This window comes from Hypanus sabinus, chromosome 5, assembly GCF_030144855.1.
Source record: "Hypanus sabinus isolate sHypSab1 chromosome 5, sHypSab1.hap1, whole genome shotgun sequence".
Taxonomy (NCBI): Eukaryota; Metazoa; Chordata; class Chondrichthyes; order Myliobatiformes; family Dasyatidae; genus Hypanus; species Hypanus sabinus.
In genome coordinates, this window is record NC_082710.1 from 179824230 (window position 1) to 179847971 (window position 23742).

Genomic DNA, 23742 nt, shown 5'->3' on the forward strand with positions numbered 1-23742 from the left:
GAGTCTAAACCAGGAGGATATAGATTTACGCTCAAAGGGTAAAGATTATCAGGGGACCTGAGTGACAAATTTTCCACCAGACGGTGATCGGCAAATGGGATGAGCTGCCGGAGGAAATGGTAGAGGCAGATAGAATGGAAATATTTTTAAGACACTTAGACAAGTTCTTCATTGAAATGTTTAAATGAATGTGGACCAAATGCCATCAAATGGGACGTGCTGAGGAAGCCACCTTGGTTGTCAGGGACGTGTTACGTCGAAGGGCCGGTGTGTGTGCTGTCACCTCCCTAAGTTTAATTAGGAAGAGTGGAACCTCACATCAGAGCAGGGCTGTACAGGGGGGAAGTCAGGAAGTTTTCCTCCATCCATGTTTGAGTAATCCCAGTGTATCCAACACCTCACAATCTTCTGCTGCATCAAGATCCCCCATTTCAGTGTCAAAGATATTTGACTGACAATTTAAATAATTGATATTTAATCATCTTTACACCTCTGTTTATTCCCCAGACCCTTCTACCCTCCCTCAGGTCAGTCTGTGCACTGCTCTGAAGAACATCAGAAACAGAAGCAAGGAGGCCATTCAGCCCCTCAAACCTGCTCTCCCATTAGACATGATCAATACCACTTCCCTATGCTCATGCTGTTTCTACTGATTCACTTTGTATCCAAAACTCTATCCACGTCTTTCCTCAACATAGTTAATGTGTAAATGTGCAGAGCCCTGTTAGATTGTGAGCTGTGTAAATACATTTATTCACCTCTGAATGGTCGTCCCCTCACTGTGTCTCCTCATCCTGACACTCCCGTTACCAGAAACATCATCCCTGCATCTACCTGGGGAGCCTGGAGCAAGTCTCAGACTCTCTCTCTGTCTCCACCAGACACAAATACACACGGAGAACTCAGACATTTGCCTCTTCTTCACTTCCACTCAGCCTCACCTGGAACTCTCTCCTCATCGGTGTGTTTCCTATCCTTCAGGATTTCCCCTGTTGCTCATCCTCAGTCTACTCTTCCTCAGACATCTCACCTCCAACACTTCCACACCCCTCTATTTACTGGACCCTGCTTGCTACTTGGCACTCTCCAGCCGAGACCTCTCCTTTCCATCATTGGCCTCTCTGCCTCCGCACTACTCCTTCCCTCTCTCTATATCCTATGGTCTATGGTAGGTGGAGCTAAGTAGTGAATGAGTTGTGAACCAGAGGGCACAGCCTCAGAATAGTGGGATGTCCCTTTAGAACAGAAGTGAGGAGGAATTAATGAACCAGAAGATGGTGAATCTGTGGAACTCATGTCCACAGACAGCTGTGGTGCTGAGTCATCCAACAGTAGAATATCCCAGTTCTGCTATCCTATACCTTATGGTGTTGTGGTCCATGGCCAGATCAGACATGATCATATTGAATGGCAAAATAGAATTGACGGCCAGAAGCCCAAATCCTGCTGTTATTTCTTATGTTCTTATGTTTGTCCTGACTCTCATCAGTGATGTGCCTCCGCCGGGAATCTTTATAAGACAGTGTGAAGATTATGTTCTGGGCTGTTTGCTGAGTTCCTGACGACATCAATGATGTTGCCGTTGAAAGGGTTGAGAGCTCCCAGTTACCGGGAATGAACATCAAAATAGCCTCTCTTGTTCCTACCACTTGGGCATCATGACCATGAAACCCTCCACTTTCTCAGGAGGGTAAAGTAATTGGGCATGTTCCCTTTGCCCCTCATCGATTTTGAAGATGCACAAGAGAAAGAATTCTGCCCAGAAGCATCACGTCTTGGCTGCATTTTGCCTGAAATCACAAGAACCTGCAGATATTTGTGGAAACAGCTCAATACATCACGGAAACCAAAATCCTCTCCTGGTCGCTTTCTACACTTCCCACTGCCTCGGTAAAGTGGCCAACATAATCAAAGACATCCCAGACATTTTCTCATCTCCCCTTCCCATCAGACAGTAGATACAAACACCGAAAGCACATATCTCCAGGCTCAGGAAGTTTCTATCCTACTGTTGAACAGTGCCCAAGTACATCAAGATGGACGTTTGACTTCATAAGCTACCCGATTATGGTCTTGCACCTTATTGTCAGCCTGCGCTTTCTCTGTAACTGGAACATTGCTTTCTGCATTCTGTAATTGTTTTCCCTCAAGCCACCTGAATGCTCTCTTGTAAAGAACTGATCTTCTATATAGATGGCATGCAAGTTAGTGAGAGAGAGAGAGCCTGAGGGATGTCGAACTGTTGAAGTGAACAATTAGTTTTTGATCTACTGTAGACCATGGTCTGTCTTTGGGGGCTTTGCTGTTGCTCGCCTGGTTGGAGCTGAGTATGCTGATGTGCTAGAGTGTGGGGCAGGGGAGAGTAGAGAGTAAATGCTGCTTGTGCAAGGGAGGGGGAGGAGCTTTTGAGTTCTTACTTTTTTTCTTTCAATCACTCTTGAGGTTTTTTTATGTTTTGAGGATATCTGTGGAGAGTAAGAAATTCAGGTTGTATATTGTATACATTCTCTGATATTAAGTGGAACCATTGAACCAATGAAGAGGTCATTCAAGAGTCTGATCGAAGCTGTTGGTTTGTGCTTTCAGGCTTCTGATAAGAGAGGGTAGGAGATGAGTGTTTGATGGCTCCAGGCCTGTAAGTACTGAAATTTAGAAGAAAAATGGGGAATCTCATAGATGCCTATCAAATGTTGAAAAGCCTTGATAGAGTGGATTGGAGAGGATGTTTTCTATAATGGGGGAATCGAAAATCAGAGTGCAGGACATCAGAATAGAGGGATGTCCATTTAGAATGGGGTTGAAAGGGAAATGAATCAACGATTATCAAATGGTAGAGCAGACTAGCTGGGATGAATGGCCTAATTCTGCTCCAAAGTCTCATGGAAGAAGAGGGAATACCTGGGATGAGTAGGGTCTGTGATTATTCTGGCTGCTTTACTGAAGTAAGGACATAGTCTGTGGAGGGGTGGGGGCTGTTTTTTTGCGATGTGCTGAATCCTGTCCACAGCTCTCTGCGGTTCCTTGCTGTCACGTGCAGAGCAGTTGCCGTACAAAGCTGTTGTGTATCCAGACAGAATGCTTCCTATGGTGCACTGATAAAAACAGGTAGGAATCGACGAGGCCGTGCCCAGTTTTGCTGCCCTCCTGAGGAAGTAGAGATGTTGGTGAGCTTTCTTGTCGGTGACATCAATGTCGATGAATCAGGACAGGCTGGTGATGTTCACACTCGGACCATAAAGCTCCCAACCCTCTCAACCCCAATAAGACAGATCATTTCCTCTTTTTATTTCAGGAATAAACTTTACGCATTAAAAGCTATGATAGAAATAAAACAGTGCAAGATTCTATATTAATGATAATGCACTGTCTGTTTATTCAGAATGGTGTCAGGTCTGTGGTGTCATCACTAATACAGCCCATGTACAAAGTACCAATATCACTCATGTTTCCTCTTTTAACAATAAACCCTTCAAACATTTGCCCAGCAGCAATGAGATCTCGGTGACTAGGCACACCATAAACAAAAATTTGCCGATTACAGATCTGTTACAGTCAGAACCTTAGATGGTGAAGAGGAGGCGTACAGGAGTGAGATGGATCAGCTGTTTCAGTTTTGGTCACAACAACAATCTTACACCAAATGTCAGTACGACCATGGAATTGATTGTGGGCTTCAAGAAGGGAAAATCATGGAAACACACACCAGTACCCATTGAGAGATCAGTAGGCAGGGTGAGCAGTTTCCAGTTCCTGGGTATCAACATCTCGGAAGATCTATCTTGGCCCAACATATTGATGAAATTATGACGAGCATGCCAGAAATTGTATTTCATCAGGAGTTGAAGATTATTTGGCTTGTCGTCAGAGACATGTCAAATTTCGACGGATATCTGACTGGTTGCACCACCGCCTGGTATGGAGGCTCCAGTGTGTAGGATCAGAAAACTCTGCAGAGGGTTGTGAACTCAGCCAGCTCCATCAAAGACACGAGTCTCCCCACCAGAGAATACATCTTCAACAGGTGATGCCACAAGAAGGTGGCCTCCATCTTGAAAGACCTCATCATCCAGAACATGCCATCTTCTCATTACTACCATCAGAGAGGAGGTACAGGAGCCTGAAGACACACACTCAACATTTTAGCAACCACTTCTTCTCTGCCATGAGATTCCTGAACAGCCCATGAACTCATGAACACTATCTCTCTGATTTACTTGCTTATTGCAATACTTACTGACTTTTATTGTATTTCATATCCCTCAGTGATTTCTCTGTATTACACTGTACAGCAGCAGCAAAGAAACAAAATTCACAACATGTTCAAGATAATAAACCTGATTCTAAATCCGGAACATCCTGTACCTGGAAACATATCCTTTTTGATCAAGGCTCCTCCCACCACTCCCCCAACTCCCTGATGCTGCTCGACCCCATGACTATAGTACAACACATAAAAATAACTAGAAGTTGTTCTAATTGTCTTGGCAAAGCCCCAGCAATTTCTTCAACCAACACACACAAAATGCTGGTGGTACACAGCAGGCCAGGCAGCATCTATTCTGATGTCAGTCCTGACGAAGGGTCTCGGCACGAAACGTCGACAGTGCTTTTTCCTATAGATGCTGCCTGGCCTGCTGCGTTCCACCAGCAGTTTGTGTGTGCCACTGGCTTCCTGCTCTGTTTGACAAAACAGCAATGGCAGCTAGCCACAGCAGAACCACATTTCCTTCTAGGTTCCGTGTGCTGTAAACTGATACTTGCTCATGTTCAAGGGTTGGTTCATTGCCATCTATGAAAAGGTTGCATTTCATTGACTTGGACAGTTACTCATATTGCTGATTTGTCATGCACAATAACGTCCATGTAAGCTACACCATGGTACTTGGTGTACTGTGACTGGGTACCTCGCAGAAGCGTTATCATCAAAATTGCTGGTTATCCAATCTATCCAATGATGACAGAAAACCCGTGCAGGAGAGATTTTAAAGTGGAAAGCTGTTGCGCTGAGGTCGTTCCGTTCTCTCACCCTTGGAAGTCTGGGTCCAGTGGTACGAGTATTTGTTGCAGACTGGAGTCTTCCTTGGTTCCAGTGGATGACCATGACTTCTTTCATGCCTTGTCAAACCCTTCGCTCTCCACGGAGCATTGCAGATCCATCTTCAAAGTTCTGAGTACAAAGTTCAAATTAAAACTTATTATCAGTGTACACATATGTCACCACATACAACCCTGAGATTATTTCTTGTGTGGGCATACTCAGCGAATCCATAGAAGAGTCACTAGAAACAGGATCAGTGAAAGATGAAGTAGAGCACACAAGACCACAAACTGTGCAAATGAAAATATCAATAAATAGCAATAAATAACGAGAGAATGAAATATAAGATAAGGAGTCCTTAAAATGAGATCATTGGTTGTGGGAACATCTCAACTGATGAGTGTAGTCATCCTCTTTTGTTCAAGAACCTGCTTCTTGAGCGGCGGTAACTGTTCTTGATCCTGTTGGAGTGAGTCCCGAGGCACTTGTTCCTTCTACCAGATGGCAGCACGAGAAAAGGGCGTGGCCCGGGTGCTGAGGATATTTGATGATGGCTGCTGCTTTCCTAGGAGAGCGTTTCATGCGGATGTGTTCAATGGTTGTGATGTATCGGGCTGAATTCACTACTTTTGTAGGATTTTCTGTTCTAAGACATTAGTGTTCATGGCCATTGGATCTCACCATTGATCTCATTCACCAAGTTAGACAGAGTTGATTTCACAAGCATGTCCCTCTCTCACTGGGGTACGAGATCCACCAGCTACCCTACGTTGGTTTAGACCGGCTGTTGATGTTTTACACCATGGTGTAGCTGCTGTCACATGCAAACACCATCTTGGAGCCATAGTTGAGAGCAAAGTGTCTAGTGAGGTCCCGAAGGTGAGCGAGCTGCCCCAGAATGGACAGAGCAAGCCCTTTACCAGAGGTGCTACCCCTCACTGGACACCCCACACGTGCCATTGTCAAAATTACTTGATGGGGAAATACATTCTTCTTTCCCCCAGGCCATCAGAATCCTCAATACCCAGAGCCTGGACTGACAGAAACTTACTGCCCTTTTGCCTTGTTTATTATTTATTGTAATGCCTGCACTGTTTTGTGAACTTTATGCAGTCCTGGATAGGTCTGTAGTCTAGTGTAGTTTGTTTTCTGTGTTGTTTTTACGTAGTTCAGTAGTTTTTGTACTGTTTCTTGTAGCACCATGGTCCTGAAAAACGTTGTCTTGTTTTTACTGTGTACTGTACTAGCAGTTATGGTCAAAGTGACAATAAAAAATGACTTGACTTGACTTTATGAAAATATAAGGGCAGAAGACTCTTGGTTGGATATTACAGTGAAGCTGGAAAGTCCAAATGAAGGGCGAAGATTTGATGGCAAGATTGTAAACACACAAAGAAGCGAGAGGGATGTCCTGTGTTCAGTAACACCAAGTATTTGACTGTAGACTTCAGGAAGGGGAATTCCAGGAATCATTGAGGAATCAGCAGAAGAAAGAGTGAGCAGTTTTCAAGTTCCTGGGTGTCAACATCTCTGATCATCTACCCGAGGACCAACCTATTGATGCAAATACGAAGAAGGCACAACTGTGGCTGTATTTCGTTAGGAGTTGGGGAAACTTGGTCTATCACTAAATTTCTACAGATGTACTGTGGAGAGCATTCTAACTGGATACATCACTGTCTGGTATGGAGGGGCCGCTGCACAGGATCAGAGTCAGCCAGCTCCATCATGGGCACAGATCTCCCCACCACCGAGGACATTTCCAAAAGGTGATGCCTCAACAAGGTGACATTAAGGACCACCATCACCCAGGACATCACACACAAAATGCTGGAGAAACTCAGCAGGCCAGGCAGTGTCTATGGGAAAAAAGCCAATGTTTCGGGCTGAAGCTCTTCGGCAGGATTCGAGAAAAAAGCGGAGGCGTAGATTTAAAAGGTGTGGCGAGGGGAGAGAAAACCACAAGGTGATAGACGAAACCTGGGGGGAGGAATGAAGTGAGGAGCTGGGACGTTGATTGGTGAAAGAGACAGAAGGTCATGGAAAAAAGAAAAGGGAGGGGGGGAGAAGCACCAGAGGGAGGCTTCTAATCTTCCCAATCAACTACCCAGCTCCTTGCTTCATTCCCCACTCCCCCCAGGTTTCACCTATCACCTGGAGGTTTTCTCTCCCCTCCCCCTCCAGGTTTCACCTATCACCTGGAGGTTCTCTCTCCCCTCCCCCTCCAGGTTTCACCTATCACCTGGAGGTTCTCTCTCCCCTCCCCCTCCAGGTTTCACCTATCACCTGGAGGTTCTCTCTCCCCTCCCCCTCCAGGTTTCACCTCTCACCTGGAGGTTCTCTCTCTCTCCCCTCCCCCTCCAGGTTTCACCTATCACCTGGAGGTTCTCTCTCCCCTCCCCCTCCAGGTTTCACCTATCACCTGGAGGTTCTCTCTCCCCTCCCCCTCCAGGTTTCACCTATCACCTGGAGGTTCTCTCTCCCCTCCCCCTCCAGGTTTCACCTCTCACCTGGAGGTTCTCTCTCTCTCCCCTCCCCCTCCAGGTTTCACCTATCACCTGGAGGTTCTCTCTCCCCTCCCCCTCCAGGTTTCAACTATCACCTGGAGGTTCTCTCTCCCCACCACCTCCAGGTTTCACCTATCACCTGGAGGTTCTCTCTCCCCTCCCCCTCCAGGTTTCACCTATCACCTGGAGGTTCTCTCTCCCCTCCCCCTCCAGGTTTCACCTATCACCTGGAGGTTCTCTCTCCCCTCCCCCTCCAGGTTTCACCTATCACCTGGAGGTTCTCTCTCCCCTCCCCCTCCAGGTTTCACCTCTCACCTGGAGGTTCTCTCTCTCTCCCCTCCCCCTCCAGGTTTCACCTATCACCTGGAGGTTCTCTCTCCCCTCCCCCTCCAGGTTTCACCTATCACCTGGAGGTTCTCTCTCCCCTCCCCCTCCAGGTTTCACCTATCACCTGGAGGTTCTCTCTCCCCTCCCCCTCCAGGTTTCACCTATCACCTGGAGGTTCTCTCTCCCCTCCCCCTCCAGGTTTCACCTCTCACCTGGAGGTTCTCTCTCTCTCCCCTCCCCCTCCAGGTTTCACCTATCACCTGGAGGTTCTCTCTCCCCTCCCCCTCCAGGTTTCACCTATCACCTGGAGGTTCTCTCTCCCCTTCCCCTCCAGGTTTCACCTCTCACCTGGACGTTCTCTCTCCCCTCCCCCTCCAGGTTTCACCTCTCACCTGGAGGTTCTCTCTCTCTCCCCTCCCCCTCCAGGTTTCACCTATCACCTGGAGGTTCTCTCTCCCCTCCCCCTCCAGGTTTCACCTATCACCTGGAGGTTCTCTCTCCCCTCCCCCTCCAGGTTTCACCTCTCACCTGGAGGTTCTCTCTCTCTCCCCTCCCCCTCCAGGTTTCACCTATCACCTGGAGGTTCTCTCTCCCCTCCCCCTCCAGGTTTCACCTATCACCTGGAGGTTCTCTCTCCCCTCCCCCTCCAGGTTTCACCTATCACCTGGAGGTTCTCTCTCCCCTCCCCCTCCAGGTTTCACCTATCACCTGGAGGTTCTCTCTCCCCTCCCCCTCCAGGTTTCACCTATCACCTGGAGGTTCTCTCTCCCCTCCCCCTCCAGGTTTCACCTATCAGCTGGAGGTTCTCTCTCCCCTCCCCCTTCAGGTTTCACCTATCACCTGGAGGTTCTCTCTCCCCTCCCCCTCCAGGTTTCACCTATCAGCTGGAGGTTCTCTCTCCCCTCCCCCTTCAGGTTTCACCTATCAGCTGGAGGTTCTCTCTCCCCTCCCCCACCTTCTTACTCTGACTCCTCAGCTTCTTTTCCCCAGTCCTGCCGAAGGGTCTCGATCCGAAACGTTGACAGTGATTTTTCCTATAGATGCTGCCTGGCCTGCTGCGTTCCTCCAGCATTTTGTGTGTGTTCCCAGCAATTTTTTTCCTGTTTCCCCACAAAGTCCGAGGAAGGACTTGATCAGACCCGAGGAGTTTATCCAGCTTTACGTGTTTAAGAATTTGAGCACTTCATCACTTGTCATTTTTTAGGACAATACCATTTATTCTCTTCCTGACATACACCAGCTTTCATTCCCTTCTCCACGGTAAACAGAAATGACGGGAACCAGACCTCACTCAGGATCACACAGTCACAGATCCAGAAGGGGACCTTTTCTCTCCCTATTTCTCTTCAGATCAATGGACAGACTGAACTGAGGAAGGGCCGAAAAGGCCAGGGAGTAAATGGAGGTGTAGAACAGGAGGACATCTAGTGAGTGACGATCCTTATCAGAGTTTGGAAGGGTTCAGTATCTGCATGTTCTGTTAGAGTGAAGGACAACGCTGGTGGGATGAGGGAACCCTGGCTGATGAGGTTATTGAGGATCTGGTCAGGAACATGATGGAGTTGTTTGTCAGGTGAAAGTAACAGGGATGAAGTGACTCCCTTGAGGAATAGAAGGAATGTAGGAGTACACTGAAGAGGAAAATCAGAAGGGCAAAAAGATGAGATGAGATAGCTTGAACAGATTCTGTGAATCTGTTGGGAAAAATGAATAACTAGTGAGGGACTATATCCCTTGAAGGATCAGTGTGGTCATCTGTGTGTGGAGATACAGCAGATGGGTGAGGTCTGAAATAAATACTTCTATGGAGAAGGACATTTAAAATGAGGAATTTAGTGAGGGGAACAGTAATGTCCTGAAACATAACATCCTGATTCAACTTTGACCCTCTCACTTTCAAGTCTATGCAGTGTCCTCAGGGAGCTTACACTGACTGGGCCTGTCTCAGATTTAGAAGAATAAGATGTGGACTGACTGAGACAGACACAATCTCACAGGCTATTGACAGAGCAGAGCCAGGAATAATGTTTCACCTGGCTGATGTGTGGATCAAGAGATCACAGATGCAGAGGTTGCCTCTGCAGGACTGAGATGAGAAATTTCCCCACCCAGAATGCAGTGACACTTTGGAATTCTCTCCACAAGGTTTCTGGATTTCTGGGGCTCCATGATGATGGGGATGGTGCAGGAAAGTGGCTTTGAGGTCAAAGGTCAGCCACATTCTGAGTGAAGGACAAGGTAGGCAAAAGGGGCCAAATGGCCTCATCTGCTGCTATTTCTCAACTTCTTAATACAGATATCTACATTTGTGCCATTTAATATTTTGGCCTTCGGTCTGTTGGATTACACAGTGCTAACCAATGCACTCTGTGTAGAACATCCTCGGTCCCCCATGTTCACTGTATGCAGTACAAAGTTCAAAGTAAATTTATTGTCAAACTACATATGTCACCATATACAACCCTGAGATTCATTTTCTTGTGGGCATACTCAATAAATCCAACAATCGCAATAGAATCAATGACAGATTGCACAAACAGGGCAGACAACCAGTGTGCAAAAGACAACAAACTGTAAATACAACGAGAACAAAAAACAAGAAATAGTGATAAATAAACATGCAATAAATATCAAGATCATGAGATGAGGTGTATTGAAAGTGAGTCCATAGGTTGTGGGAACAGTTCAGTGATGGGGCGAGTGAATTTGAAGTTATCTGACCTGGATCATGTGGGTCCTGATGGCCCCAGTGGGAAGAGAGCATGGGCCGGGTGGTGGGGGTGTGCAGCTTTCCTGCAACAATGGTCTGTGTAGATGTGCTCAGTGGTGGGGTGTTGGTGATTCCAGACCAGACTGTGATGCAGCCAGTCAATATGCTCTCCACCACTCACCTATATAAGTTTGTCAAGGTTTTTGATGTTGTGCTGAATCTTCGCTAACCCCAGATGAAACAGTAGTTACAGTACAGAATCAAAATAATACTTATCATTCACTGAGCCGATCTCTGCTGTGTTGGAAGGGCGTCACTGATCCAACAATTTTTCTCACAGCTCCCGATCCTGAGTCCTTCTCCCCTCGTCCCTATCTTTTCTAATACTCAACACTAACAACGATAGTGATCTTGCCTCTAAAAAACCTCTCCCACAGCACAAAGTAAATGCCCCTTTTTATATCATTTATACCATTATTCCATCAACGCATAACATAATCACCGCTGCAGTATTTTTCCATAGATTGGTGGTTCCAGCTGAACCCTCTCATCTCTTATGACCTTCAGCCCAGACACAGAATTTCAGAAGAAGGAGACAACCTGTCTGTAAGGAGGAACACATTCTTCATCGGCATTTCATCTTCGTGATGGGCGCTCAAAAGAGACAAGACATTGGTGAATCAGAGGGAGAACAGGCCATTACCACATTCCAACCTGACACCATTGTGTCTTTGAACTTCCATTTGATTTTGACATGTGCCAAGGAGGAATCACAATTAACTCTTTCCTCACACAGGGGAATGCACCTCCTCCAGTGTCTCCCGGAGTTGGGGATCACTCATTTCCACTCCAGAACTGAGGTGACCGATGAGACCAATGTGGGATCTGCAGTGAAGGTTTAGTGTAAGAGAGTGGATAATGGTTGATGAGATTCAGCCTGTATCTGAGCTGCATTTTGCATTTCAAACGTGCCTTTCATTCATAATAAAATATATATACAAAAGAGTGAACACGGTGTGAACAATATTTTACATTCTGAGTGCCATTTGGTCAATCCAGTCAGTCATGTTCACACTGTTTAAACCATTGCCACTCAGGTTGTCTCAGAGGTGATGGAACTTTTCAATGTTGGCAGCATTCCCTGACGGACATCTCGCTGTGCTGGGAGACCAATAGGTTTCAGGCCGAATAAAGAGCGTCTCTCACTGAGTTGATGATCTTCCAGCAGCAGTTTCCGTGCTGAATGACTCAATGTCACCGAGATCACCGGAAACAGGAACGTCAGCACTGAGGCTGGCAGGTCAAATGTCTCTTGTTTACAGAGGGACGATGAAATATTGCAACCTGCAGGAGCCCTGGTCTGGCTTGAGGGTCCTGACTTCTGTAAGATCTCACTGTTGTGGAGTGGAGGAGTTGTGTTTAAAGTTGTGTGTGTGGGGAGGGGTGACCCGATGGATGAATGGAGAGATTATGGGATGTTGGGAGGGGTTACACACATGATATGAAGAGGTCGGATCAGGCAGGTCACTGGGCCTGACAAATCTGTGGAAACAGAATCAGGATCGGGTTAATTATCTCTGTTTATATGATGTGAAATGTGTTGCTTTGAGCAGCAGTGCGGTGCAGAGACATAACATCACTATGAATTATAAAATAAATAGTGCAAGTGAAGGAATAATGGGGGAATCAGTGGGAATCTGTGTGTCATCCCCGGCACAAAGAAGATGGTTGTGGTGTTTGGAGCCGATCATCTCAGCCTCAGGACATCTCTGCAGGAACTCCTCAGGACAGAGTCCTCGGCCCAAACACCCTCAGCTGCTTCCTCAACGACCGTCTGTCCATCGTAAGGTCAGAGGTCGGGATGGTCACTGATGACGACACAATGTTCAGCACCATCTGCCACCCCTCAGGTAATGAAGCAGCCCACAACACAAATGCAGCAAGACCCGGACAATATCCAGGCCTGGGCTGATAGGTGACAAATGACAATCACACCACACAGTGTCAGGCAGTGATGTCTGAGGGAGGGATCTCTGGGAATCAAGAGAATTGGGAAAGCTGATAAAATATTTAAACTAGTTTCCTTACAATCTGGGGAATGATGGTAAAATTAATTAGACCAAGGGAGAAGGTGACTGAGAGGTGTCGATATGACAGTCAGGTCAGTGATTAGACTGGGGACGTGTTCAGTCAGCAAGGTGAAGCTCACTGGATCAAAGGTAAACAGGTGGAGGTCGGATTGCAGACCACGGCAGGAGAGTTTATCATCAGATAAGGAGAGTCACAGCAGGAAAACGGTCAGAAATGGAAACAGTGAATTACAGAGAGCATTGGGAAATGGTTGTCAGTGCGAAAGAGAGAGACCACAGACAAATAATTTGAGATCAAATACTGCAGAGAAATACAGAATTTTTGTGAAATCCACAATGTCACCATTGCATAACAGGAACCCGTACGATTATTGACTCAGTGGAGTATCTTTGAGATCACACTTGAAGTGTTCCCCGATGTTCACTGTAACAGGGTCTGAATAGACTGACTTGTTCCCGAAACTCACCACTGCTGTCTGGCAGGTTCTTTCTGTGCTGTTCCATCTGAACCGTATTTAAGTGGGAGACCGGTCCCCACACCCACAACCCAACCCCCAGTCCCTCTGTCCCTCGAGATGCTGTTGTGGAGATGCTGCCTGATGAAGACTTTCAGACTCAGCGAGGTGGAGATTGCAGAGCAACATACTCAAAATACTGGAGGAACTCAGGGGGTCAGGCAGCAGCTGTGGAGAGGATAATAGTCATCGTTTCAGACCGAGACCCTTCAACGCTGTTTATTCCTCTTCATACGCTGTCTGACCGGCTGAGTTCCTCCATATATTGTGTGTGTTGCTCTGGAATTCCAGCATCTGCAGAATCTCTTGTGTTTGTGAGTGGAGATTCCAGCCCAGTGCCCCTGCTCTCTGGGGCTCACGGGCTTTAGAAGACGGAGTGGGTGGGGGGGAGGAAATCATTTCCTCACGTGGACCCTGTTCAGAACAAGTGAAACCGGACCTTTGGAGCCGGGCCGTAGGTGGTGAAGTCAAGAGGGAAATGGAAATCAGGAGTTGAATGTTTCCCACACTGTGACGTACAATGTCCAGTCCTGTGGTGATTCCTGCAGCCACATCTATGTCATCGCCACAGCATCAGTCTCCCCACAGCAGATTCCCTCTACATCCCGTGTTCCGTACAATTAACAGTTGTTATAAATTTACATTAATCACCTATTTTACACCTCAGTCTGACTCCCTTTAGTGCTCGATATTAAAAAAACCGAGCCTATTGAGGAACACCGAGGGTTAGGCAGTATCTGTGCAGAGAAATGGACAACCTACAATTCAGTTCGAGAGCCTTCATCTGGACTGTCTCAACCCGGAATTTCTCCTCTCTGTTTTTCTCCACAAATGCTGTCTGACCCGCTGAGTTTCTCCAGAAGCTCTCTTTTTCTTCCAGATTCCTGCATTTACAGTCTCTGTGTCTCTCTTCAGGTCTTGCACCTTCAGTTCTGCCCAAGCTCTTCTCTCCGGCTTTATCTATGTTAGACTTGTTTAATGTGTTTCTGATCGTTGCTGTGGAAATGAACACGATTCCTGCTTCACTGAAAAGGAACATTCATTCCCCAGACTGCAGCGCCCCTAGTGGGCAGCGGCGGTACCGCAGGCGTTCAGCCGCTCTCGAAAGTGAAAGGACATTGAACCAGGAAGTACCGAGAGTTAACATGGCTTCGAAAGAACAGGTCGAGAGTTTAACCGAGGAGGTTATTTGTCCCATCTGCCTGGATTTCTTCACCGATCCGGTTATACTGGAGTGTGGACACAACTTCTGCCGCTCCTGCATCACACGGTGTTGGGAAAGTGGGGAGAGAATCTCCTGCCCGGAATGTAGAGAGGTGTTTGCAGACCGCACCCTCAAGGTCAATCGGGTGTTAGCAAATCTGTCTGAGAAAGCTAGAAAACTAAACCTGAATCCGAAAGGGAAGGAAAGTAAACTTCACTGCAAGAAACATGGGGAAGAACTGAAGCTGTTTTGTGAGACGGACGACACACTGATCTGCCTGATCTGTGCGACTGCGCGGGAACACAAGTCTCACAACTTCATGCCGGTTAACGAAGCCGTTGAAATCTACAAGGTAAAACTAACCAGGTTTTGATCAGCTGTTTACTTAGTTGCATATTTTGGTCTAATGTCTTCACTCTCTGATTCCCAGGGTCGGGTTAAATCTTCCTTAGACTCTCTCACTAAAAAGAAATCAGACTTGGAGAAAATGGAGCAACAACAGAAAGAGAAGATTTCTGGAGTTCGGGTGAGGCTTCCTGAGCAGAATTTACAAATTCGCTGTGTAGTTTTGTTCCATTCAATGCAGAATAGCAGAGGATCGCAGCTCCAGTAACCTGGGATCGATCCTGACCCCTGGAGCTGTCTGCGTGGAGTTTGCATGTTCTCCCTGTATCCAGTACTTTCCTTCAGCCGACATTGCATGGTTGAACGGTAAATTGGCGACTGTAATTAACCTTGTGACGTTGGGTGGTCTGTGAATCAGGTCGGAGTTAGTGGGTCAGAGACGGAGTATATGTTTCAGGGAGACGTGGGGGGATGTGATGGAAGGGATTGTTCTGAGAACCAGCAGAGGCGTTAATGGGCTGAATGGTTACCTTCCATGTCAGAATGAAATACAAAATAATAGCCTCAGATATTAAACTAGCCTCTCATTTCATTGACAGGAACAATCACACAGCCTTCATTCCCAGATCACATCCCATTTTGCTGAACTGCGCCGAGTTCTCACTGATAAAGAGCAACACGCACTCCGAGATCTCAAGGAAGAAGAGGAGAGGATTCTGAATCCAATGAAGAAAAATCTTCGAGAGATTCAAGAGAATTTAAATTCTATCCAGGAGGAAATCTCAAAGTTACAGGAACGAATGGATCAACAAGAAAATGTCACACTCCTCATGGTGAGAGATTTCAATTTGTTTCTGTAAAAGTGCCCAGTCACAAAATGATGTATTTTATCTCAAATACTGTAGTTGGAAACTGATTTCCACCATGTGGACATCCTGACTATTCAGAATTGTCATTCTCCCAAACCAGCCTCCCACAACATCTGTACATCACAGGACAGTCTGCAACCTTCTCGGGAATGCGTTACTCTGATCAGAGCACTGAGCTGGTGGTCGTTTCTGTGATTCCCACGTATAATATCCCCTGAGACTCAGAGTAACAACCAGTTGCAGTCAAAGGCTTTGAGTGTATTTCTGATATTCTCTTCACCGCATTTCTTGTGGGATTTATTCACAACCAAATGATGTCTTATCTTTGACTTCTTATCTCATAAAAATAGAAATATTTTCTCCATTCCCACCCCATCAAATCGATTCAGAATGTTAAATTCCTCCATCTGATCCTCCCTGCCATTGTATCCAGATAAAAATACACAACCTGTCCAGTCTCTCCTGTAAGTTCCATCTCTCAGTTATGCTATAAATTTAATAAACAATCCTTGTACTTTCTCCGTGTGTGTCAGTAGGAATGAGTTTAGTGGGAGTTTTCAAAGTTCCAAAGGTACATTTAAAGTCAGAGAAATGTGTACAATATACATCCTGAAATTCTTTTTCGACATGAACATCCATGAAAATGAAGGATTGCCCCAAAGAATGAATGAATTAAATGTTAAAACCCCGAAGCTTCCCCAGATCCCCCTCCCACACATAATCAGCGGCAAGGCAACGACCCGTCTCCCCCACCAGGAAAAAAACATTAGCACCCTCGACCGAGCACTCAAACATGCAGCAAAGCATCAATAAAGACACAGACTTGCAGTAGCCCAAAGAGTACTCGTTCACCCGGTAATTCAACATAACACAGGCTCTCTCTCCCTAAAAAAGGGAAGAAGAGGTGACCCGTTTCACAGCGAGAGGGGAAATGTAACAAACAACAGACTGATTTACATTGTTGAAAGTCTGTTGCATTGTCTTTCTCAAGCTCTGTTCCAAAACAACTCGGGTCTCGGGTCGCACAGCCAACAGCAGCTTGTTGTCTTCGATCCTCCATCTCCCACGACACACCCACAATTCCCAGCAGAGGCACCGACCTCGAGTCCACCCACCTCCAGAGCCACAAAATCCTGGAACTCTGAAGGTGTGATAGTCTTCTAGGCCGCGTCCTCGATATATTGAACAGTGGCCAGTTGTGAGACCCCGAGAGTGGGTCTCATTCCCACAAAGAACCGAAGGCAGTGTGTAACTCCAGGTCAGGGTCTTCAAAAGAACCCTGAAAGGGAAGAATAGAGATACTAAAGATAGAAATAGAGCTGTTTCCGAAGACTCTAGCAAAGCAGTCGCCATTAGGCGCCATCGTCCTCCTAAGCTCCCGGCAGCTTTTAATAACCTGTCTCAGATTCCTGTTATTGGGACGCCGATGGTCAGTCTCAGTCAATTGAGATCTGTGTTTGATTTATTTCAGGAGGAAGCTCGTCGGAAGAGGAGGTAGGACATGGTTTTTATTGAAACTCTGTATGGATTTGTAAAATAGTTCAAATATCACTGACGCTCAGTTTATAACCAGCTGTATGATATTTACAGGAGCTGTGATGATGCCCAGACATTGTCAGTGACAGATGGTGCCCTACTGGCTGGAAAATTCTATCACCCCTATTTGTTCGACACGGCATTGGGAGAAGCATTTGACGGCATTAAGCAAGGTAAAACATACAGATTCATTTGTTCTTGTTTCAGACACAATTAATAATTAGACACAACATTTGGCTGTAATAATAGGCTGAAGGGGAAGTGGTTTATTCTGGCCCTAACCCCACCCACAGGGAGGCATCACTGTCACATGATCATCTGGCGATGTCAGACCCCTGAACACACCAACACTGGGGCAAAATATAACCAATTCACGGGACTGTCAGATGAACCACTGCATCCTGATCCCATTCATACTGGAAAAATATGTCAATGAATGTGCTTGAATCCTGCCACAGTAGCTCTGGAATTAATATTCCATTAATGACATTAAAGGGGATAAAATCTGGTATCACTGTGGTGACAGGGATTGTCAGAAAAATACACCAGTCCTTCGAGCCCCTCCCCCTGTCTGACCTGTCCGTGACCGCAGTCTGATTGACTCAGCTCTGCCCCCTGCTGGACTCGCCAGTCTCACTGTTGTGATCAAACCACCACATTGAAGCATCGTCAGACTGAACCAATCAGCATTGATCTCGGTGAACGACGGGAGAAGCCCACACAGCATAACTGGTCTGGCAAATCTCCCTCACACACATCCACAGGAAGGATTGGCAGACTGTCGTCAGAGCCTCAGCATTGCACATTGTTCGTCCCCTCAGTGACATGGAAACTATTCTCTCTTCACACACAGTGAATGTTTTTCACTTGAACAATTCACACACATGTGACACATTGCCAACACACACTGGACATATGAAGACACGCTGTAACACAATACTTCAATGTGACCCTCACCTTCAATGTGAACACACACTCACTGATATTTACTCACACACAGTGACAGATATCCAAATGCACAATCAGAGTGGGACACATCGCCAGAGAAACAGACACATTTCCGTATGCTTCTCCCATATTCCTCTAACCATTTCCTATCTGTGTACCTGTCTAATATATTTTAAAATATTTTAATTATACCTGTTTCTACGGCTTCCCCGGCAGCAAATTCCACATATACTCACATCCGTCACAGATCGCTTAAAAACTTTGTCTTGAATCTCTGCTCTCTGCTTTTGGACTCTGGTATTCTGTGGAAAGAGACCATGTGTATAGACTTTACATCTGCCCTCATGATTTTATATACCTCGAAAAGGGTTCTCCCCTCAACATCCAATGCTCCAGGGAAATACCCCCAGCTTATCCAGTCTCTCCTTTTACCCCAGGCCCTCCAGTCCTGGTAACATTCTCCTGTAATGACATCCTTCCCAGACTCGGGGACCCAGAAATGCACCAAATACACCATGTGTGGTCTATGATCAACATCATATGCCCTGGTGAAGTTCATGTGGACAATGTCTACCACCCTGTCCTGGTCAATCCTCTCTGTCACCTCTCCGACAAACTGGAATTTGTGAGACGTGATTTTCCATGCACAACACCGTGCTGACTGTCCCTGATCAGTCCTTGTCATTCCAAATGTTGTTCGATCCTGTCTCTCAGAAACTTTCCCACCACTGACTTTCGGCTTATGGACTGAACTTCCCTGGTACGTTCTCCCCGTGACCGTGTGGGTTTCCTCTATGTGCTCCAGTTCCTCCCACAATCCAATTATCCCGTTGTCAGGCTCGAATTAAATCGGGTTGCTGAGTGGTGAGGGTCATTGTAACTTGTCCCATGGTCAGGCTCGGATTAAATCGGGGGATGCTGGGTGGTGGGGGTCATTGTAACGTCCCATGGTCAGGCTCGGATTAAATCGGGTTTCTGGGTGGTGGGGGTCATCGTAACTTGTCCCATGGTCAGGCTCGGATTAAATCAGGGGTTTCTGGGTGGTGGGGGTCATTGTAACTTGTCCCATGGTCAGGCTCGGATTAAATCAGGGGTTGCTGGGTGGTGGGGGTCATTGTAACTTGTCCCATGGTCAGGCTCGGATTAAATCGGGTTTCTGGGTGGTGGGGGTCATTGTAACTTGTCCCATGGTCAGGCTCGGATTAAATCGGGTTTCTGGGTGGTGGGGGTCATTGTAACTTGTCCCATGGTCAGGCTCGGATTAAATCGGGGGTTGCTGGGTGGTGGGGGTCATTGTAACGTCCCATGGTCAGGCTCGGATTAAATCAGGGGTTTCTGGGTGGTGGGGGTCATTGTAACTTGTCCCATGGTCAGGCTCGGATTAAATCGGGTTTCTGGGTGGTGGGGGTCATTGTAACTTGTCCCATGGTCAGGCTCGGATTAAATCGGGTTTCTGGGTGGTGGGGGTCATTGTAACTTGTCCCATGGTCAGGCTCGGATTAAATCAGGGGTTTCTGGGTGGTGGGGGTCATTGTAACTTGTCCCATGGTCAGGCTCGGATTAAATCAGGGTTTGCTGAGTGGTGGGGGTCATTGTAACTTGTCCCATGGTCAGGCTCAGATTAAATCCGGGGTTTCTGGGTGGTGGGGGTCATTGTAACTTGTCCCATGGTCAGGCTCGGATTAAATCGGGTTTCTGGGTGGTGGGTGTCATTGTAAATTGTCCCATGGTCAGGCTCGGATTAAATCCGGGGTTTCTGGGTGGTGGGGGTCATTGTAAATTGTCCCATGGTCAGGCTTGGATTAAATCGGGTTTCTGGGTGGTGGGGGTTATTGTAACTTGTCCCATGGTCAGGCTCGGATTAAATCAGGGGTTTCTGGGTGGTGGGGGTCATTGTAACTTGTCCCATGGTCAGGCTTGGATTAAATCAGGGGTTTCTGGGTGGTGGGGGTCATTGTAACTTGTCCCATGGTCAGGCTCAGATTAAATCCGGGGTTTCTGGGTGGTGGGGGTCATTGTAACTTGTCCCATGGTCAGGCTCGGATTAAATCGGGTTTCTGGGTGGTGAGGGTCATTGTAACTTGTCCCATGGTCAGGCTCGGATTAAATCGGGGGTTGCTGGGTGCTGGGGGTCATTGTAACTTGTCCCATGGTCAGGCTCAGATTAAATCGGGTTTCTGGGTGGTGGGGGTCATTGTAAATTGTCCCATGGTCAGGCTCAGATTAAATCTGGTTTCTGGGTGGTGGGGGTCATTGTAACTTGTCCCATGGTCAGGCTCAGATTAAATCCGGGGTTGCTGGGTGGTGGGGGTCATTGTAACTTGTCCCATGGTCAGGCTCGGATTAAATCGGGTTTCTGGGTGGTGGGGGTCGTTGTAACTTGTCCCATGGTCAGGCTCGGATTAAATCAGGGGTTTCTGGGTGTTGGGGGTCATTGTAAATTGTCCCATGGTCAGGCTCAGATTAAATCGGGTTTCTGGGTGGTGGGGGTCATTGTAACTTGTCCCATGGTCAGGCTCGGATTAAATCGGGTTTCTGGGTGGTGAGGGTCATTGTAACTTGTCCCATGGTCAGGCTCGGATTAAATCGGGTTTCTGGGTGGTGGGGGTCATTGTAACTTGTCCCATGGTCAGGCTCAGATTAAATCGGGTTTCTGGGTGGTGGGGGTCATTGTAACTTGTCCCATGGTCAGGCTTGGATTAAATCGGGTTTCTGGGTGGTGGGGGTCGTTGTAACTTGTCCCATGGTCAGGCTCGGATTAAATCGGGTTTCTGGGTGGTGGGGGTCATTGTAACGTCCCATGGTCAGGCTCGGATTAAATCAGTGGTTTCTGGGTGGTGGGGGTCATTGTAACGTCCCATGGTCAGGCTCGGATTAAATCGGGGGATGCTGGGTGGTGGGGGTTATTGTAACTTGTCCCATGGTCAGGCTCAGATTAAATCGGGTTTCTGGGTGGTGGGGGGTCATTGTAAATTGTCCCATGGTCAGGCTCAGATTAAATCGGGTTTCTGGGTGGTGGGGGTCATTGTAACTTGTCCCATGGTCAGGCTCAGATTAAATCCGGGGTTGCTGGGTGGTGGTGGTCATTGTAACTTGTCCCATGGTCAGGCTCGGATTAAATCGGGTTTCTGGGTGGTGGGGGTCGTTGTAACTTGTCCCATGGTCAGGCTCGGATTAAATCAGGGGTTTCTGGGTGGTGGGGGTCATTGTAAATTGTCCCATGGTCAGGCTCAGATTAAATCGGGTTTCTGGGTGGTGGGGGTCATTGTAACTTGTCCCATGGTCAGGCTCGGATTAAATCGGGGGTTGCTGGGTGCTGGGGGTCATTGTAAATTGTCCCATGGTCAGGCTCAGATTAAATCGGGTTTCTGGGTGGTGGGGGTCATTGTAACTTGTCCCATGGTCAGGCTCAGATTAAATCCGGGGTTTCTGGGTGGTGGGGGTCATTGTAACTTGTCCCATGGTCAGGCTCGGATTAAATCGGGTTTCTGGGTGGTGAGGGTCATTGTAACTTGTCCCATGGTCAGGCTCGGATTAAATCAGGGGTTTCTGGGTGGTGGGGGTCATTGTAACTTGTCCCATGGTCAGGCTCGGATTAAATCGGGGGTTGCTGGGTGCTGGGGGTCATTGTAAATTGTCCCATGGTCAGGCTCAGATTAAATCGGGTTTCTGGGTGGTGGGGGTCATTGTAACTTGTCCCATGGTCAGGCTCGGATTAAATCGGGTTTCTGGGTGGTGGGGGTCATTGTAACGTCCCATGGTCAGGCTCGGATTAAATCGGGTTTCTGGGTGGTGGGGGTCATTGTAACTTGTCCCATGGTCAGGCTCGGATTAAATCGGGTTTCTGGGTGGTGGGGGTCGTTGTAACTTGTCCCATGGTCAGGCTCGGATTAAATCGGGTTTCTGGGTGGTGGGGGTCATTGTAACGTCCCATGGTCAGGCTCGGATTAAATCAGTGGTTTCTGGGTGGTGGGGGTCATTGTAACGTCCCATGGTCAGGCTCGGATTAAATCGGGGGATGCTGGGTGGTGGGGGTCATTGTAACTTGTCCCATTGTCAGGCTCAGATTAAATCGGGTTTCTGGGTGGTGGGGGGTCATTGTAACTTGTCCCATGGTCAGGCTCAGATTAAATCGGGTTTCTGGGTGGTGGGGGGTCATTGTAACTTGTCCCATGGTCAGGCTCGGATTAAATCGGGTTAGTGGGTGGTGGGGGTTATTGTAACTTGTCCCATGGTCAGGCTCGGATTAAATCGGGTTTCTGGGTGGTGGGGGTCAAAGGGCCGGGAGGGCCTATTCCGTGCTGTATCTCAATAAATAAATTACAGCTAATGAAAGTGCAGTAGACATCATCTCCATGGAGTTTAGCGAGGGATTTGACAAGGTAGCAGAGAGTTAGATCACATGGGATACAGTACGATCTGGAATAGGATGCAGAGTTGTCTGGGTGGAGTCCCGTGACCAGTGGTTGTTCTGCAGGGATCGGTGCTGGGTCCACTGTTTTACATCATCCATATGAATGATTTGGAGAGAATGTAGGTGACGTGTTTAGTAGGTTTGTGAAGGACTCTAAAATTGGTGATTTCATGGACAGTGAAGAGGTTATTTATTTATTTAGAGACAGTGTGAAACAGGCCATCCCAGACCAACGACCCGCTCCACCCAGCACCCCAACTATTTAAAACCAGCGTAATCACGGGGCAACGTACAATGACCATTTAACCTACTACACTAGCTCTTCAACACTAGTCTAACCACAGGACATTTTACAATGACCAATTAACTAAATAACCACTTTGTCTTTGTACTAGGGTCAGAAGAGGATAGAAAAGTACAGAACTGAAACAGGCCCTTTGGCCCATCTAGTTTATGCCGTCACATTTAAACTGCCTACTCCCTTCAACCTGCACCATGACCACCTCTGCAATCCATGTATAGGTCCAAACTTATGTTAAACATTGAAATTGAGTTTACACTTGCACAGGTACCTCATTCCAGACCTTTCACAATCCTCTGAGTGAAATTTCCCCTCATGTTCCCCTTAAACTTTTCACCTTTCACCCTCACGCATGACCTCCAGTTGTAGTCTTACCCCCATTTGCATTTACTCTCCTCGTAATTTTGTATACCTCTCTTATTTCCCCTCAGTCATCTATGTTACAAGGAACAAAGTCTTAACCTGTTCAATCTTTCCTTATAACTCAGAGCCTCCAGTCTGAGCAACGTCCCTGTGAATGTTCTCTGTTCTCTTTCATCCTTATTTACATCTTTCTTGCAGGTAGGTGACCAAAACTGCACACAACACTCCAAATTATGCCTCACCAACATCTCAGACAACTTCAGCATAACATCCCATCTCCTGTACTCAATACTTTCATTTATATAATTAAACAATAGAAAATATGCAGATGATGGAAATTCAAGCAACACACACAAAATGTTGGAGGAACTCAGCAGGTCAGCCAGCATCTATGGAAATGAATTAACCATTGATGTTTCGGTTTGAGATTTTGTGTGTGTTGTTTTGGAGTTCCAGCATCCACACTCTTGTTTGTCTTTATGATTTGGATCACGCTGTACAGTGCTGGTGATCTTTCTACAGGAAGAATGTCATTAAACTGAGAGGGTATAAAACGGATTTACAAGGATGTTACT

The 23742-nt window shown here is 47.1% G+C and overlaps 1 protein-coding gene across 1 annotated transcript in view; it reads left to right on the plus strand.

Annotated features, from left to right (window-relative positions):
* Window positions 1-14306: 14306 nt before the first annotated feature.
* The window catches only part of LOC132394848 (uncharacterized), a 56799-nt gene continuing 47363 nt past the window's right edge, over window positions 14307-23742 (plus strand). The window contains 5 exon segments of the mRNA XM_059971255.1: window positions 14307-14743; window positions 14822-14917; window positions 15336-15569; window positions 17077-17099; window positions 17196-17314. Of these exon segments, the coding sequence (XP_059827238.1) occupies window positions 14333-14743; window positions 14822-14917; window positions 15336-15569; window positions 17077-17099; window positions 17196-17314 (883 nt within the window). The 5' untranslated portion in view covers window positions 14307-14332.